General features: G+C 39.4%; 1 protein-coding gene and 1 long non-coding RNA gene across 2 annotated transcripts in view; one reads left to right on the plus strand and one right to left on the minus strand.

The window, feature by feature from the left end:
* Window positions 1-16,558, minus strand: part of LOC125087297 (uncharacterized) — a 156,779-nt gene that overhangs the window by 7,382 nt on the left and 132,839 nt on the right. The window lies entirely within an intron of this gene.
* KRT39 (keratin 39) lies at window positions 5,239-13,142 on the plus strand. Its single transcript, XM_047707471.1, has 8 exons — window positions 5,239-5,694; window positions 6,985-7,067; window positions 7,702-7,858; window positions 8,503-8,664; window positions 8,774-8,899; window positions 10,390-10,610; window positions 12,048-12,309; window positions 13,041-13,142. Exons 1-7 carry the CDS (start codon window positions 5,239-5,241, stop codon window positions 12,298-12,300), a joined length of 1,458 nt encoding a protein of 485 aa, XP_047563427.1. The 3' UTR covers window positions 12,301-12,309; window positions 13,041-13,142.

Genomic DNA, 16,558 nt, shown 5'->3' on the forward strand with positions numbered 1-16,558 from the left:
AAAAGTAATAAAATAAGGGGCACCTGGGTGGCTCAGTCGGTAACCATCTGCCTTAAGCTCAGGTCATGATTGTAGGGTGCTGGGATTGAGCCCCACTGCTGGCTCCTTGCTCAGCAGGGAGCCTGTTTCTCCCTCTCCCTCTGCCTCCTGCTCCCCTGTTTGTGCTCACTCTCTGTCTTTCTCGCTGTCAAATAAATAAATAAATAAATAAAATCTTTAAAAAAAAAAAAAACGGAAGGAAGGAAGAAGCTGCCTTCATGGCTGAAGTGCTATATACTTATGAGTAAGCCATTTCGGATCAAATACACTTACAGAGAAGTGTGTAAACCTGGCGATTCACAGACCTGTACCCCTGGGGCTAATAATAAATTATATGTTTATAAAAAATTTAAAAAAAAAACAAATACGCTTACAGGGAAAGGAAAATTGATCAAGCAGCACCAAAGATGTCCAAGATGAAAGAAATGAGGAGTATAATTGATGAAATATGATACTGAAGGAATCAGAGAGGAGTCAGCTCCAGAACACAAATAAAGCAGTCGGCCATGGAAGGAAGGAAAACCTCTACCCCAGACACTCAAGAGAAGAAAAGTGAGAAGATGGAGAAAAGGGTATGAAAACAAAAATACAAAATAATTGTCAAATTCTGATTCTGGAAGTGATACACCCAAGTAGTGGTAGAATGTGTAGAAAAAGATAAAGAAGAAAATAACATTAATCAAAGTTATAAAACTCAAAGTCCTTTTTATGTGTTTTTAAAATGATTATGATTTCAAATGCTATTATTTTTGGAGTCAGATTTATCCATTTTTTGTGGTTTCTTGATTTTGAGTCATTGTCACTCTTAATTTATGATTAATTTGTAAAAGAAATTTATAAATAAATAAATAAATAAGATTTTGAGTCATTGTCACTCTTAATTTATGATTAATTTATAAAAGAATTTTATAAATAAAATTAAAAATGTATACACTCTTAATTTATAAAAAAAATTCTCTTATGCTTTCTCTTAGCACATCTATGACTTCCATTTTTTGCAAGTGACTCTATGATCCACTTGTAATTCAAGTATATGAATAGAGTAATGAGCATTACCAGAGCGACTCAGCTGTATCAAATCTTAACTTTCTGTATTAATCACAGTTTATTGGGATCTAATTTTCATACGATAAAATGCATCAATGGAAAGTATGCAGTTCCACGAAATTTGAAAACATACAGTCATGTAATCATCCACATCAAGATACAGACTAGCATAGCGAGATGTAAACTACCAACCTTGAGAGTGTCTTCATGCTCCTTCCCAGTCAGCTCGCCTCCCTCATGAGAAGACAATCACTACTCTGATATCTAAGGCTACAGATGAGTTTTACCTGTTCTTGAAGTTAATATAAATGTAATCATACTGTTTGTACCCTTTTGTGCCTGACTTCCTCAGGCTAACATAATGTATGAAGTTCTTCCGTGTTACTGTGAATAACAATAGTTCATTCTTTTTTGTTACTATCAATCTATTCTATGAACATACCACAGTGTGTGGATCCATTGTCCTCCTTGTGAGCAGTTGGGTTGTTTCCAGTTTGGGTGCTATTGAGAATAAAAATGCTACAAGCATTTTTATACAAGTCTTTTTGTGTATATACATGTACTTACTTCTCTTGGGCACAGAACTAGTCATGTATCTGCTGGGTCAAAGGGAAGTTCGTTTATAAAATAGTGAATCCTTTCACCCAGCAAGTGGCCTGCCCTTTTGCTTTCTTAGTGGTATATTTTAATCAACAAAAGATTTTAACTGGAATGAAGTGTTACGTTCCTTAGTGTTCTCCGTGTGCTAGAAATCTTTGCTCACCACAAGATTACGAAGATACTCTTCCATGTTGCCTTCTAAAAACTCCATACATACAATCTTCACATTTAAGTGTTTAATCCATCTTGAATTAATTTTTATAATTAATTTAAATTATTAAATTAATTTATTATTTATTGTTTATTATATTAATATATATTATAAATATTAAGTAATATAAATCTAAATTAATATTAACATTAATTTATATTAATATTTATTATTAAATAAATTTTGTGAGGTAGAGCTCAAGATATAGTAATTTCTTTTATACAATTACCTGATTGGCAACATTTATTGAAAAGGTTATCCTTTTCTCATTGACCTACTTGGGAAACTTTGTCAAAAATCAACTGACCACTGGGGCGCCTGGGTGGCTCAGTGGGTTAAAGCCTCTGCCTTTGGCTTGGGTCATGATCCCAGGGTCCTGGGATCGAGCCCTGCATCGAGCCCCGCATCGGGCTCTCTGCTCAGTGGGGAGCCTGCTTCCCTTCCCCTCTCTCTCTGCCTGCCTCTCTGACTACTTGTGATCTCTGTCTGTCAGATAAATAAATAAAATCTTAAAAAAATAAATTAATTTTTAAAAAAATCAACTGACTGCATGTATGTGAGTCTATTCCTAGAATCCGTACTCTTTTTCATTATTTGCCAACCCTCATGCCAATATCACCCTATCCAACTATTGTAGCAGTATAGTAACTTGTATGAATTTATACTCTCACCAGCAATAAGTGAAAGGCTGTATACAGTACATTTGTTATCAAACTGCGATTTTTTCCAATGTGATAGGTAAAAAGATAAAATGATTTCTCAGTGTACTTTAAGTTTACATTTCCTTTATTATTAGTGACATGAAGCATTTGTTATAAGGCACTTTTTAAATTGAATGCCTTTTGTATTTTCTTTCCGGTCATTATCTACAGTGTTATTGCAAATATGCTTTCCCAGTTTGTCATCTGTCTTCTGATTTTAGAGGTTGTGTTTTTACCAATGTACAAGTTATTCGGTGTCATCAGCTTATAAGTTTTTATGGTTTCTTTATTTTGGTCATTATTAGAAAGGCCTTCTGACTTCAAATTTATAAAAGAACTCTCATATTTATTAGCACAATTATGATTTCATTTTTTTGCATTTGATTCTTTGATCAATTTGTAATTTGTTAGGCTCCTGGGTGGCTCAGTCAGTTAAGCATCTGCCTTTGGCTCAGGTCATGATCCCAGGGGCCTGGGATCAAGTTCTGCATCAGGCTCCCTGATGCAGAATGGGGAGTCTGCTTCTCCCTCTGTCCCTCCCCCTGGTTGTGTTCTCTCACTCTCTCTCTCAAATAAATAAAATATTTTTTAAAAATTTATAATTTGTCCTACTATAAGGCATGAGGTATGATTCTAACATTTCCTGCCCTACCTTTGACCTCAATTGATACAGAATTGTCCCCAAACTACATATCATAGTCTATCTTTTCCCCCACTGATTTTAAATGTCACATTTATCATATACTAAATCCCAATCTGTAAGGAGGTCTATTTTTTTATTTTTTTTAATATTATTTATTTATTTATTTGTTAGAGAGAGATAGGGAGAGAGCACAAGCAGGGGGAGAGGCAGACAGAAGGAGAAGTAGGCTCTTCTCCCCACTGAGCAGTCCAATACAGGACTCTTTCCAGGACTCTGGAATCATGACCAGAACCAATGGCAGATGTTTAACCAACTAGACACCCAGGTGTCCCAAGGTCTGTTTTAGACTCCTTATTTTATTCTCTTCATTTGTCTGGTTATTCAGGGATGAATACCATAGTATTTTAATTATTGAGGCTTTAAAATAGGAAGGACTAATCTCTTGGTGACTTTTCTTTTTTAGAATTTTCCCGGCTACTCAAATTTGATTAATTTTTTTCTCATAGAACTTCAGAATTATCTTGTCTGATTGAAACAAAATCAATTTTGGGAGGATCTCAATAAATTTATTGGAATCTAAGTTAAATTAATTTAGAGATCACTGACATTTTTATAGTGATGACTACAGTATTTCAGGCCAAGAACATGATAAATCTTTCCATTTATCCTAGTTTTCTGTCCTCCAGTGCATTTCAGTATTTTATTCATGTGACCTACCTTTCAAACTAAATTTACTCCTGTGTATTTTATATTTGTTGATGCTATTGTAAATTATTGTGCTTTTTCTGTACATTATGTGATATGCAGAATAATGGGCCCCCAAAGATGTCCTTATCCTACAATCTTTGAATATGTTAGGCTACATGACAAAGGGGAAGGCCACTAATCAGCTGACATTAAAATAGGAAGATTATCCTAGATGATATGCATGGGCCCAATATAATCACAAGGTCCTTAAGTGTGGAAGAGGGAAGCAGAAGAGTCAGTGTCAGAGTCATGCCATGTGAAAAAGATCTGCCACATGCTGGCTTTGAAGATGGAAGGGGCCACGAGCTAAGGAGCATGGGCAGCCTCTAGAAGCTGGAAAAGTCAAGGAAATTATTCTCTCCTAGAGCCTCCATAAAGGATCAGGAACAAATAACTTTCTTCAGAAAATGCTGAGAAGGTATTCCTGAGAAAGAAAACACATGCCTTTCAACTGATCATGTTTAAATAGCAAATATAAGTCAACACCATGATAAATTTTTAGCTAACATAATCCCACAAGCAAACACTGAGTGCTAGAAATGTCATAAAATGTCCTAAAATTTCCAAGAAATTTCTTGTTAGCAATCAAACCCTACCTGGAAAACTGAAACAGGAATCTAACAATGACCTTTAAGAAGTGTCTTATTTAAAACTAACAATTTAACCCATACTCACAATGTCTGAACAATGAAAATGGGAAAATCAGTGGGGCAGAACAAAATAAAACACTGATTTCTGAGTTCTCCAATAATTATTAGATATTAATAGATTCCCTTTCCTAGAGAAGAAAGGAAAAGAAGGATGAACTCATTCCCGATTCAAGCTTAATGCCAGGTGGAGAGGTCAATAAGGATTTAATGAACTTAATATACTCACACCTACTTAATAATGGATGCTGTTAGAACTGTGACGACAGTTCCTTTTGAAGACTTCATGTGAAGCTCTGGATCCGATGACAAGTAGTAGTTGTGATGGGTCATAACTTAGTAACAGCCTCAATGCACATTTTTATGAGACAAGTAACTCTTCTCAGGCAAGTAAAAAGCAGACTAATGAGATGTTCCTGTGGGATTTGATATAAACATTAGAAAGGAAAACATCCTGTCAGCTGTGACCCCACCTAGAGCAAAGGCTATATAAGCACTTCAAAGAGGAAATAGCCGAGAAGCTTGGAAATCAGACACAGTCGAGGTTGCTTGAGCTTTCCATCCGGACCACGGACTAAAATAAACCAAAACTGGGTACACACGATGGAAACCAATGGTTGTACAACAACAATGATTTCTTGTTCAACGCCACACCAAAACTGCTCTAGGATTACACATTTTCGGACCATTTCTTCTAACGCCAGCTGCCAACATGATGGTCTTAAAGCCAACAGCTGCCAACAAGCTGGCCATGTTCTGAGGACTGCCAGAACCACTCCTTGCTTTTATTTCACACCCATCTGCTTAATAAGCAACTTCAATGCCTGTCCCCTTCTGGATGACTGTGGCTGGTGTGGTGAAGGCATCAACAGCCATGAGAAAGAGACCATGCAAATCTTGAATGAGCGCCTTGCTAACTACCTTGAGAAGGTACGGATCTTGGAACAAGAGAATGCTGAACTGGAGTGCAAAATCCAGGAGGAGTGTAACAAAGAGCTCTGTGTTGTATGTCCTGACTACGTGTCCTACTATGCTACCATAGAGGAGCTCCAGAGGAAGGTAAGATTCTTAGGAATGTGTATAATTGGGTTGTGTCATGACACTCTCCAAGCAATAGCCATTTGCTAACCCTTAATATTTTTAGTTCATCTTATGTTGGAAAAAATATTTTGTAGAATAAGAGAATCTCTTGAATGGAATTGTCATCTGGAGGCAATATTCAGAGTTTTATATTTGTTCGTCTTCCAGAGATACATTCTGCTGTGTCAGAAGTGTGTCAACATGTGTTAAAATGTGTCAACAACCTATTGCTGTCATTTCTTTAGCAAAAATAAGAAAACAGGGATCTGAGAAAGGGCATTGTGTTTTAATAAGTTCCCAATAGTTTAGGAATTATTATATGTTTTATCCATTTTGCTACCATCACCACTGTTTCCCCCTTTTATGCTCATTTCATTATCTCCAAATTATTTCAGTGGTTTCTTCCAACACCAAGCCTATCTCCTAATCAGAGCAATGTGTTGCTGTTAATGCACATGCCAGATTTATTCCATTTTATTTCTTCAACAAGTGTTTACTGAACACCACCACCAACACACCAGACATTACTCCAGGCTCTGGGAAAATATTTGTGTACTAAAAAGTCCTTGCCCTCATAGTGGTTACATTTCAGAGGATGCAAATTGAGGGCAGATTTTATCTTTTATTTTATTTTTTTAAAGATTTTATTTATTTATTAGACAGAAATCACAGGTATACAGAGAGGGAGGCGGGAGGGCGGGGAAGCAGGCTCCCCGCTGAGCAGAGACCCCCCCCCCCATGCGGGGCTCAATCCCAGGACCCTGAGATCATGACCTGAGCCGAAGGCAGAGGTTTTAGCCCACTGAGCCACCCAAGCACCCCAGATTTTATAATTTAATGGTAAAACATATACAGAAGTTTTTATTGGTGTGGGTTTTGTTGATTTCTTAGGAAAATAACAAAAACTCAGACTTTCCTGGGGTGCCTAGGTGACTTAGTCGTTAAGCGTCTGCTTTCGGCTCAGGTCCTGATCCCAGCATCCTGGGATCGAGCCCCGCATCGGGCTTCCCACTCTGCGGCAAGCCTGCTTCTCCTTCTCCCACTCCCTCTGCTGTGTTCCCTCTCTCTGTGTGTCTCTGTCAAATAAATAAAATCTTAAAAAAAAGAAAAACTCAGACTTTCCAAAGCTTCCCAAACTTCCTAAGCATAGCTATGAAAAGCCTAACCCCCCCCCCCCCACTGTTAATTGCAATACACACAAGCCATTGGTTTTTAAAGAAGGAGATCCTGGTGTTTGTCTCATTTGTGTGTACAATTTCTTAATTCTAGATCTTGTGCACCAAGGCTGAGAATTCCAGACTGGTCTCACAAATTGACAACACCAAACTGGCTGCTGATGACATGAGAGCCAAGTAAGCCCACCCAGCACTGTCATTCGAGACAGAATTCACCCGCCTCTGACTCTATACACTCCTGAGAAGATTATCCCCAAATCTGCTAAACCTCCTGCTCCACACCATACCAGCACGAGCCCAGGGAAAACCTTCACATTCGATAAATGGAAACAGTACTTGGAGATTCTAACATATGAACCCATCTGATCACCTGTACAGTAATTCAGGAAAATGGGTTAATAAATAGTTGCCTTGTTTAAGTCGAGAAAACTGTGGTTTGAGGGGGGGGGGGGTCTGTCACATCCAAAGACATACAGCTAGGACAAGAAATAGCTAAAACATGCCTCCAAGTTTTCTAACTCTTCATCCACGGCTCTTTCTCCGTCGACTGCATTGCCTCTTGGAGCAGGAGAAAGAGGATAAATTTCCTTATCTCAAAGAACAGCAATATGGCCTCATCCCAGCAAACTGATTAAGGAATAATAATTACGTGGTGATGTTTATCAAGTGGTCTCACCTCTAATGAGAATAAAACTGACACAGAAATATACTAAATTAAAGGCCCAAAGGAAAATGCGGAAGGAGAGTTCTGCTTGGCTTGATTTACACTATCTGATTTTAATGCCTTTCTTTTTGTGTCTCATTTTTAAAGGTATGAAGCTGAGATGTCCATACGCCAGCTAGTGGAGGCAGACGCCAAAGGCCTACAGCAGATCCTCAATGCACTGACCCTGGCCCAGGCTGACCTGGAGGCGCAAGTCCAGTCTCTGAAGGAGGAGCTCCTCTGCCTCAAAAACAACCATGGAGAGGTTAGAGAAAAACCAAGAGAGTCATTACAAGCTAAGCCTCTAAAAATAGCAGCAATTCCTTTGACTTGAACTGGGCAATAGGTGTCTCCAAAAAGTAGACACTACTCTGCTTTTCAGCCCCGAAAGTACCTACCGCTACTACCATGGGAATCCATCACCTATAACACAGTATCTGAGGCCTCCATTGCCCTTCCCGCTTTTCCAGGAGAAGGAAGCAACACTTTTCCTGTCCTCACAGCTTTCCTCTCTGTTTGTAGGATCCCTACACAGACTTCTGCCACTATTGCTATAAGTCTGTATTAGTAAAAGCCCATATTGGCGTCATAGAGGCTATGGTCTCTTATTATAAATTCTACCTCTCTGCTGCTTCACCATTACCCATCGCTGGAAATGATCTAAATTCTTTAAGACTCTGATCTTGCTGATTGATTCCTTTTAATGTTCTACATATTTGAACACAGAGTCATATCTGAACTAGCCTGAAGTCATTTTATAGCATCTCAATAGCACCTATAAATCATCTATGTCTTTATTGTGAGCTATATTTCAGATACAATTAAGCTAAATCATTGCTATTAGACAAACAAGAACACAAGGGTGTCATCTGTTCACCAAATGACCTCCCATTCTTTTTCTTTCCATAGGAAATAAATTCCTTACAGAGCCAGCTTGGGGACAGACTCAACATTGAAGTGACCGCTGCTCCTTCTGTTGATCTAAACCAGGTTCTACAAGAAATGAGATGTCAGTATGAGTCCATCATGGAGACAAACCGCAGAGAAGTGGAACAATGGTTCAACACGCAGGTGGGGGAGAATAGAAAAGTCAAAACCAAAAAGTTGACATTGCATTTCCAGGTGCCCATTAATCAAAGTCATGTTTTCCTTCATAATAGTCATGGTCTTTGTGTTTCAGATGGAGGGCCTGAACCAGCAGGTGGTAACCAGCTCTGAACAGCAGCAGTGCTGCCTGAAGGAGGTCACTGGACTGAGACGCACTGTGAATGCTCTGGAGATTGAACTGCAGGCCCAACACCAAATGGTACCCAGCAAGCTGACCAAGCCTAACACAGCAGTGATGGCAATAGCCCCAGACACCTGCATGTTGCAATGTTTCTCAAATTGTGTCCCTCAGAAGTTCCTCTGTTTGCTAAAGGGCCTATGGCCAAAAAAGGGGCCTGTGGTCAAAAAAGCCTGGGAAATGCTGGAGTAAACACAGGTTCAACAGGGTACCTTCCTGCAGGCCTTTAATAAGCTAATATGCTCTATGGCTCTCCCAGAAGGAGATATATGGTATTCAGCTTTCCAAACTTATTTGACTCTGGACCCCCTTTTTTAAGATCCTCTCATGGCAATAATGATCTATGGAATACACTTTGGGAAACATTAAGAGGGCATTTTATTACATGCAAAACATTTTTACAAACTATCAAATTTATAAAATAATCTTATAAAGGAGGTAGCATAATTATTGAGCCAATTTTACAGTTGAGACTCAGGCAGCTAAAGTGATTTTCCCACGCCAAATCCCAGGTGAGTTCCATCTTGCCTATTTTATAGAGATGGAGACACTGAGATCCTGAGGCATTAAGTAACTTGTTAAAGGTCACAAAAGAAATGAGTCTGAGCCGGAATTCAGGTTCCAAAGCTGGAAACACTTCTGCTTCATTGTACTGCCTCTCTGAAGTAAGAAGTTATTTATTTATTTGTTTATTTATTTATTTATTTGACAGAGAGAGAGATCACAAGTAGGCCGGCAGAGAGAGAGAGAGGGAAGCAGGATTCCCACTGAGCAGAGAGCCTGATGCAGGACTCGATCCCAGGACCCTGAGATCATGACCTGAGCCAGAGGCTTAGCCCACTGAGCCAACCAGGCGCCCCGTAAGGAGTTATTTAAATGGCTCTGATGTGAAGGGTACTTGGAAGAGCCTGCCCCAAAGCTGGTTTTGTCATCAGCTAATTATGTGACCATGGGCAACCCACTTAACCCCTTGAACTTCAGTTTTCTCCTCTCTAAAAATTGGGAAAACCATGCAAATGATAGGTTATTCAACCCTAAAATTCCATTGTCCATAGACTTACAGAATGACGGAGCAGGAAAGAACTTTAATCATCAAAGTTTCAATTCTCATGTTTTAGATATGCTGCGTTAGATGCTGTTAACTTCTTTAAGGTGTAAATATTCATAGAATGAGGTGCCATAGTAACAGGTTCTTATAGCCCAGGTGTAAAATAAGTTGGAATATTTTTTTGTCCCACAGGTAGGAGAGTGTGGTAGGATATTATCACGTGATTGAGAAAGAAGTAAATACTTAAAAGAGAGCAAAAATAAGTTAAGAGTATAAAGGGAAGTGAGCTTTAGCATAGTTGATAATTTTGGTTTTGGATTTATTTGGTTAGGAAGTAATAAGAGGGTTGGAGATTCATTAGTACCTGTCCCAAAGAAACCATTGTTTAAAATGATGCAGTTTACAAGTGACCTAGGCTCCAACGAGTCATTGTTATAAATCCTACTTTCCTCCTCCATGGTAGAGAGATTCCCAGGAATGCATCCTGGTGGAGACAGAGGCCCGATATACAGCCTTACTGGCCCAGATCCAGTGTCTGATTGATAATGTGGAGGCTCAGCTGGCAGACATCCGGTGTGCCCTGGAGAGACAGAACCAAGAATACGAGGTTCTGCTGGATGTCAAGTCCCGGCTAGAGTGTGAGATTGCCACATACCGCAGCCTTCTGGAGAGTTCAGATGTCAAGTAAGTAAAATAAAAACAGCTCCTACTAGAAAATATGCTCACCTACATGTGTTACTGCCACTGGCAACAGGGGGTGTGAGCTTTGATCTTCTTGCCAGTGATGGGAACTTGCGATACATGGTCTCAAGCTGTGCTGTTCGGAGACCTACAATTGTAACCTGGTCCAAACTTGAGGCCTTAGCTGAGCTGAGTCATTCTGAAGAGCCAGTGTGCCAGGTTAATTGCTTATATGTTGATTTTTTTTTTTTTAAGTACAAGGGAAAAAATGGTTTTCCCAAATATTCGAATATTCCTGGCCACTTATAGATTTTCCCCCACTGAGATGAACTTTCATGAAATTGAATAGGATGACCCTGTTCCATTTGGCAGAACATTCTGCTCAGGCTGAAATGCCCATCCCTGTCCGGCCACTCGTCCTTGATGCCAACAGCAGCATGTAGATATGTATTTTAGCATCTTTTTTTAAAAGTAGAAATTGTAAGGTTTTTCAATAAGAAGCCAACCAACTCATAAGGAACTGACCTAGATAGAGCACAACCTCTTCAGAGGAATCAGCTCCTTCCAAATGAATGCCCCAGGTGGGTGCGGACTCCGTTAAAATTGCTACAGAGACCTTCTTCCCCAAAATAACCACTGAATTCTGTTCCCAGCATTCTTTTAACTTGCACATTTTAACTGCCACATTATACTAGCATAAAGTTAACCATAGCTAGTCCCTATGAGGAGCTACAAGGCACCAAATTGCCTTGAATCATCAAAGAAAGATGATGCTTTCTATAAAGAGCTCTGTTAACTGCTTCCAACTCCAATTCCGTAAAGTTTCATTTAAATACATCCAAAGGCAAAATAAATAAATAAATAAATAATAAAAAATAATAAATAAATAAATAAATAAATAAATCCATCCAAAGGCACTTTAAAGCCTCTTGATAAAGACTGAGCACTCTTCCATAGATGGGGCTCAGGCCACCAGTAGTATTATGACTCTCCGATAAGAAAAATATCTGACTAATTTCTTGTCCTCAGATAATAAGCCCCTCAGCTTGTACCGTATCACTACTGACCCTGTAAATTTAGTTCCCATTATACCCAGCCTGGAGATGAAGAACTAAAGCTCAGGAGGCTTCACTGACTTATTTGAGGTCACCAGCTGGTAAACGACAGAGCTGGGCTGCACCCTGGTCGTTAACTCCTGGCATGGTGTTCTTCCACAAGGCAGTGGCATTGTGCATAATGGCAGCTTACGTAATCTAACGCTTCCAAACCAAGGATGCTGCTTTCCCATGGATCTGCTTTCATTCTTCTTCTTTCACTAATGATATGACAAAATGAATGAACAAGCTTTTGGGAGTCCTTGTTTTGAGTGGCCCATGTTGACACCACCCCATCACCATCGTTAGCTTCCCTCAGTCACAGGTAAAATTCTGTTTTTTCTAGGCTTCCCTGTAGCCTATGTGCCACCAAATGTGAGCCTTCCAGTAAGGCCAGTGCCATGGAATGCACAGCCTCAGTTGACAGCGCATCATCCTCAGCTTCCCACTGGACACACGGGCCCTGCTGTGCCTACAGATGCCTGCCCCGAATACTGGTTAAAATCTGCACCATCACTCAGGAGATTCAGGATGGCAAAATCATTTCTTCTCACGAGCATGTACAGCCTTGCTTCATCATCAGAACTGTCAGAGTCTAACATCCCAAGGTGATGAAAATGACCCTCATTCATGAAAGAAGGGCCAATACTTGCTCCTACCAGAAAGGCTTAAAAAGTCCCCAGCCCCTTAAGGTACCTAGTTTCTTACTACCACAGTGGGTCTACATTGCTAGATAGAATACCTTGCATTCTGATCCTTCCCTAAGTTGCCACTATCAACAGGATAACAAATGACATTTCTCAGGAAGCACATCACCCATTTCTCTGAGAGACGGGCACTGATTTATAAGTGCCTGGGAAGGTGCCCTACATTACTTGACTCCACAGGTGATAGGCAGGTTTCTCTCTTGTTTACTCAGATCTTGTTTATGTATATTGCTCACTAGATCCAGTCAGACAAGTTCTAAGATTGGTTTTGGCCATGGTACATGAGGTGAAAAGCTGCGACCTTCCCTCCTAAAATCCTTCCTTGGCTGTAAAAAGAAGCCTATATAGGAATAGCATGAATAGGGGGAAAGATCTTTAATGTTGTGTTTCCTTTAATAGTTGTGAGTCTGACTCCTGTTGAACTGGGCTGTCTGTTAACCATACACACATACTTTATATTCCCCAAGGCATTTTTGAAGATGTCTGTGTTCTCCAAAACTTTGTAACCATTGGGTTCTCCAAATATTTTCATCAAGAGTCAGGAATGGCTGTGGGGAGTGAATCTAGAGCATTTTGAAGGAATATATGGATCCTTTTATTAAATGTTTGCTATTTCTCTTTCCACTCTATAGGGAATGGAAATTGTTTCTGACTGTTTAACAAGGAACATGGAGCTGGAACTCTCACGCCATAATCCTGTTCCTCCATCTCCCTGGGACTGATGACCATGAAAACATAGCTTAGCTTCCTCCTTCAATTTATCCATCACAGAGAAATGGACTTGATTCCACAAACTTTGCAGAAAAGTAATCATTTAGTAATTGCTGATTCAGAGCATGAGAGTCTCAAGTGAGAAGATACCATGTATGTACCGGCCATTATCAGAGCTTCTCATAAGTAGGGTCACAGAGGGTTTCAGTCAATCCCTACAAAGTATTTGACATTTCCAGAAGTTCTCATAAATAATTACAAATCAAATACAGAATGTGGAGTCAAAAGACCTGAAGTCCTAAACTAGTCTCTTGGGACCCTGGGCAAAACCTTTAGCCTTTATCAAACTTAATTTCCTTATTTGTTAAGAGAACCATAGCTACTTGACAGGTTTGCTGTGCAGATCAAATGAAATTGTTTATGTCGTGTACTTGGTACACTGAAGAGCATGATGCAAATGTTATTTTTACATAAGCTTTGCCTTTAACTACAGCCCTGGACTTAACTGTGTTATTATCCCATGTCAAAATTCTTTCTCCATAAATGTAGTTATCCACTCATGATTTGGGGAGTTTTAATAGTGCCCGGCTTTGAGGGTGAAAAAAGAACAGAACAAGATCTTCCTGTCATCAAGCCTGCAATTCTACTCAGTAAAGCATTTCTGAATCTTCAGGTCTATATCAGATATCAGCTGATAGCTAGTGCCCACAGCAAAAACAGAAGCATCATTTAACTCAGAGCTCAGCAGCCACTTCCTCCATACAAGTAGCAACTTATACTGAGCAAGAGGAATGGGAAACTCTCAAAGTGATCTCCTTCCTCCCAATAACTTCTTTCCCATCTGAATGCCCAGCTTACCCCTGGTAGCACTTCACAGCATACTATCTCAGACTGAAGGATGGAAATGTGGGAAGAGCAGGGGATTGCCTCAGAAGCCCTAGGAGAAAGTCTCATCCCAGTCTGTGTGTATGACCTTGAGTAAAAGGAACATAACAATGTAGGTCCTGACACACTGGAGGGATTAAATGGAATAATAACACTAAAAGTGTTGTGTAAGCTATATAAGGCCAGGCAGAAGAGAGGTTTGTCCCCTAATTGGAACCAGGCATTTGTCATTTCACAAACTTCTTCCTTTGTATCTGGTTCAGTGATGGTCCCCAGTGAACCCCATATGTATAATCAACACTAACTGAGAAACCAGTTGGTGAGAAGCCAGAGTTGCTCAGTCTGCTCTGAGTTTTGATTCCAACAGGATTCAGGGTTTAGGAACCTCGATGGATTCAGGCTAACCTTGGGTTGATATGGCAATGCCATTCTCAATTTATTCCCAAAATAGGATCTCTTCCTCCCACTCCATGCAAGGATATCCCATCCCATGTGCCAAACTCACACTCATACATACTAGGCTGAATTATAGATATTTGAAACCAAAAAGACTGTGAATCCCAGTCCTGTAAGGCAATATAATGCCAGGTTCCTTTCTCTGGAAGTCTATAAAGTACTAGTAAGACATAATCTTAAGAAGGATTGACTCCAAGAGCAATATGGCCTTTTGATTGGTAGAACCTGTCTCAGAGCAGAAAAGAGTATCAAAACCCATTTGGTGGTCTGCAATTATATTTCCCAACAAAGGAGGTTTAAGGATATATTTTTTCTAGATTTTGTCTTTTTTCATGTTGACCTTACCTTAATATACGACAACTGGTTTAAACACTTCCAAATACAGGGGTAACCATGCTTCCCTCTTCCCCTTTGTCTCTCAACCATTAACTACCCCCCCCCCGTCCCTATAGATGGCTCACAACCTCTCCATCCTCATCCTCTATGATCAACTCCACCAATTCATGCTTAGAAGAAGTGGCCTGAAAATTTTTCCTCAAGAGTTTAGTCAGTGGTAACCCATTACATTACTTGCCACCAGGATTTCTCTAGTTGACTCAGAAATCACTTATATCCAAAATCCCGAGAAACCTATAAAATTTAGATTCTTTGGCCATACTCTAGACATCCTGCATCAGCATCTCCAGGTGTGGGACCTAGGCATCCAAATTTTAAAAGATTCTCACTTGAAGCATGCGTGCTGAATTATAAAAGCCACTGCTTGCTAACTGACAAATGCCTTTTGCTTTAAAGATCTGGATGACCTACTATCTTAGGGAATTATCTTTTAGGTTTTGAAACTAGCTTGATAGATGACCACACTTGCAGACAATTCCTCCCCTACATATCCATCGACCTATTTATGAAGTAGGGTTAATTAAAAAGCTAGTAAGTAACTCATTTAATAACTAATTCATTTAATCCTTACTACCATGAAGGAGCTACCCCTAATATTTCCATTTAATAGATAGAGGAACTAATGGATAGAGTGGTTCAATGACTATCACACAATATTGTGACTATCACCCAGTGTCACAAAATAATAAGATTGAATGTTAAGTACTTTGATTTCCTTAATAGGGTTAAAATAGCACCAGATACATTCTGTAATCAGTCTCCAAGAATGGAAAGAATTCACAGTAGCAAGAGATTATTTTTTTCAACTCTTCAAAGAACTATTTTCTAGCTTGCTTGTCTCTGCTTCTAGTGAGAGACCATCCAAGGAGTCTATAGTATTAGCATTAGTCTATAAATAGTCTTAAATAGTCTATAAATAGTCTATATAGTCTTTTTATCTATAAATTCATAGACTGAGATTTATTTTTTAACTTTTAAAACTTTTAACTTTTTAAATTTAAACTTTAACTTTATTTTTAACTTTAACTTTTTTTAAGATTTTTTTATTTATTGGGGCGCCTGGGTGGCTCAGTGGGTTAAGCCGCTGCCTTCGGCTCAGGTCATGATCCCAGGTCCTGGGTTCGAGCCCCGCATCGGGCTTTCTGCTCAGCAGGGAGCCTGCTTCCTCCTCTCTCTCTGCCTGTCTCTCTGCTTGTGATCTCTGTCTGTCAAATAAATAAATAAAATCTTAAAAAAAAAAAAAAGATTTTTTTATTTATTTATTTGACAGACAGAGATCACAAATAGGCAGAGAAGCAGGCAGAGAGACGGGGAAGCAGGCTCCCTGCCGAGCAGAGAGCCCAATGCAGGGCTCGATCCCAGGACCCTAAGATCATGACCTGAGCCAAAGGCAGAGGCTTAACCCACTGAGCCACCCAGGCACCCCTAACTTTAACTTTTTAACTGTGGTAAGAATGCTTAACATGAGATCTAGTCTTTTAACTGATAATTAAGTGGACAATAAAGTATGGTTAGCTATATACACAATGTTGTCCAGAATATCTCTAGAACTCATTTTATTTTATTTTATTTTATTTTATTTTTTTACCCTTTGATTAGCAACTTTCCCTTTACCCTCCATCCAAGCAACCTCCTTCCATGGCACCTACCTTTCTATATTTTGCTTCTATGAGTTGATTATTTTAGATATATCTCATGTACC

Source organism: Lutra lutra, chromosome 16, assembly GCF_902655055.1.
Source record: "Lutra lutra chromosome 16, mLutLut1.2, whole genome shotgun sequence".
Lineage (NCBI taxonomy): Eukaryota > Metazoa > Chordata > Mammalia > Carnivora > Mustelidae > Lutra > Lutra lutra.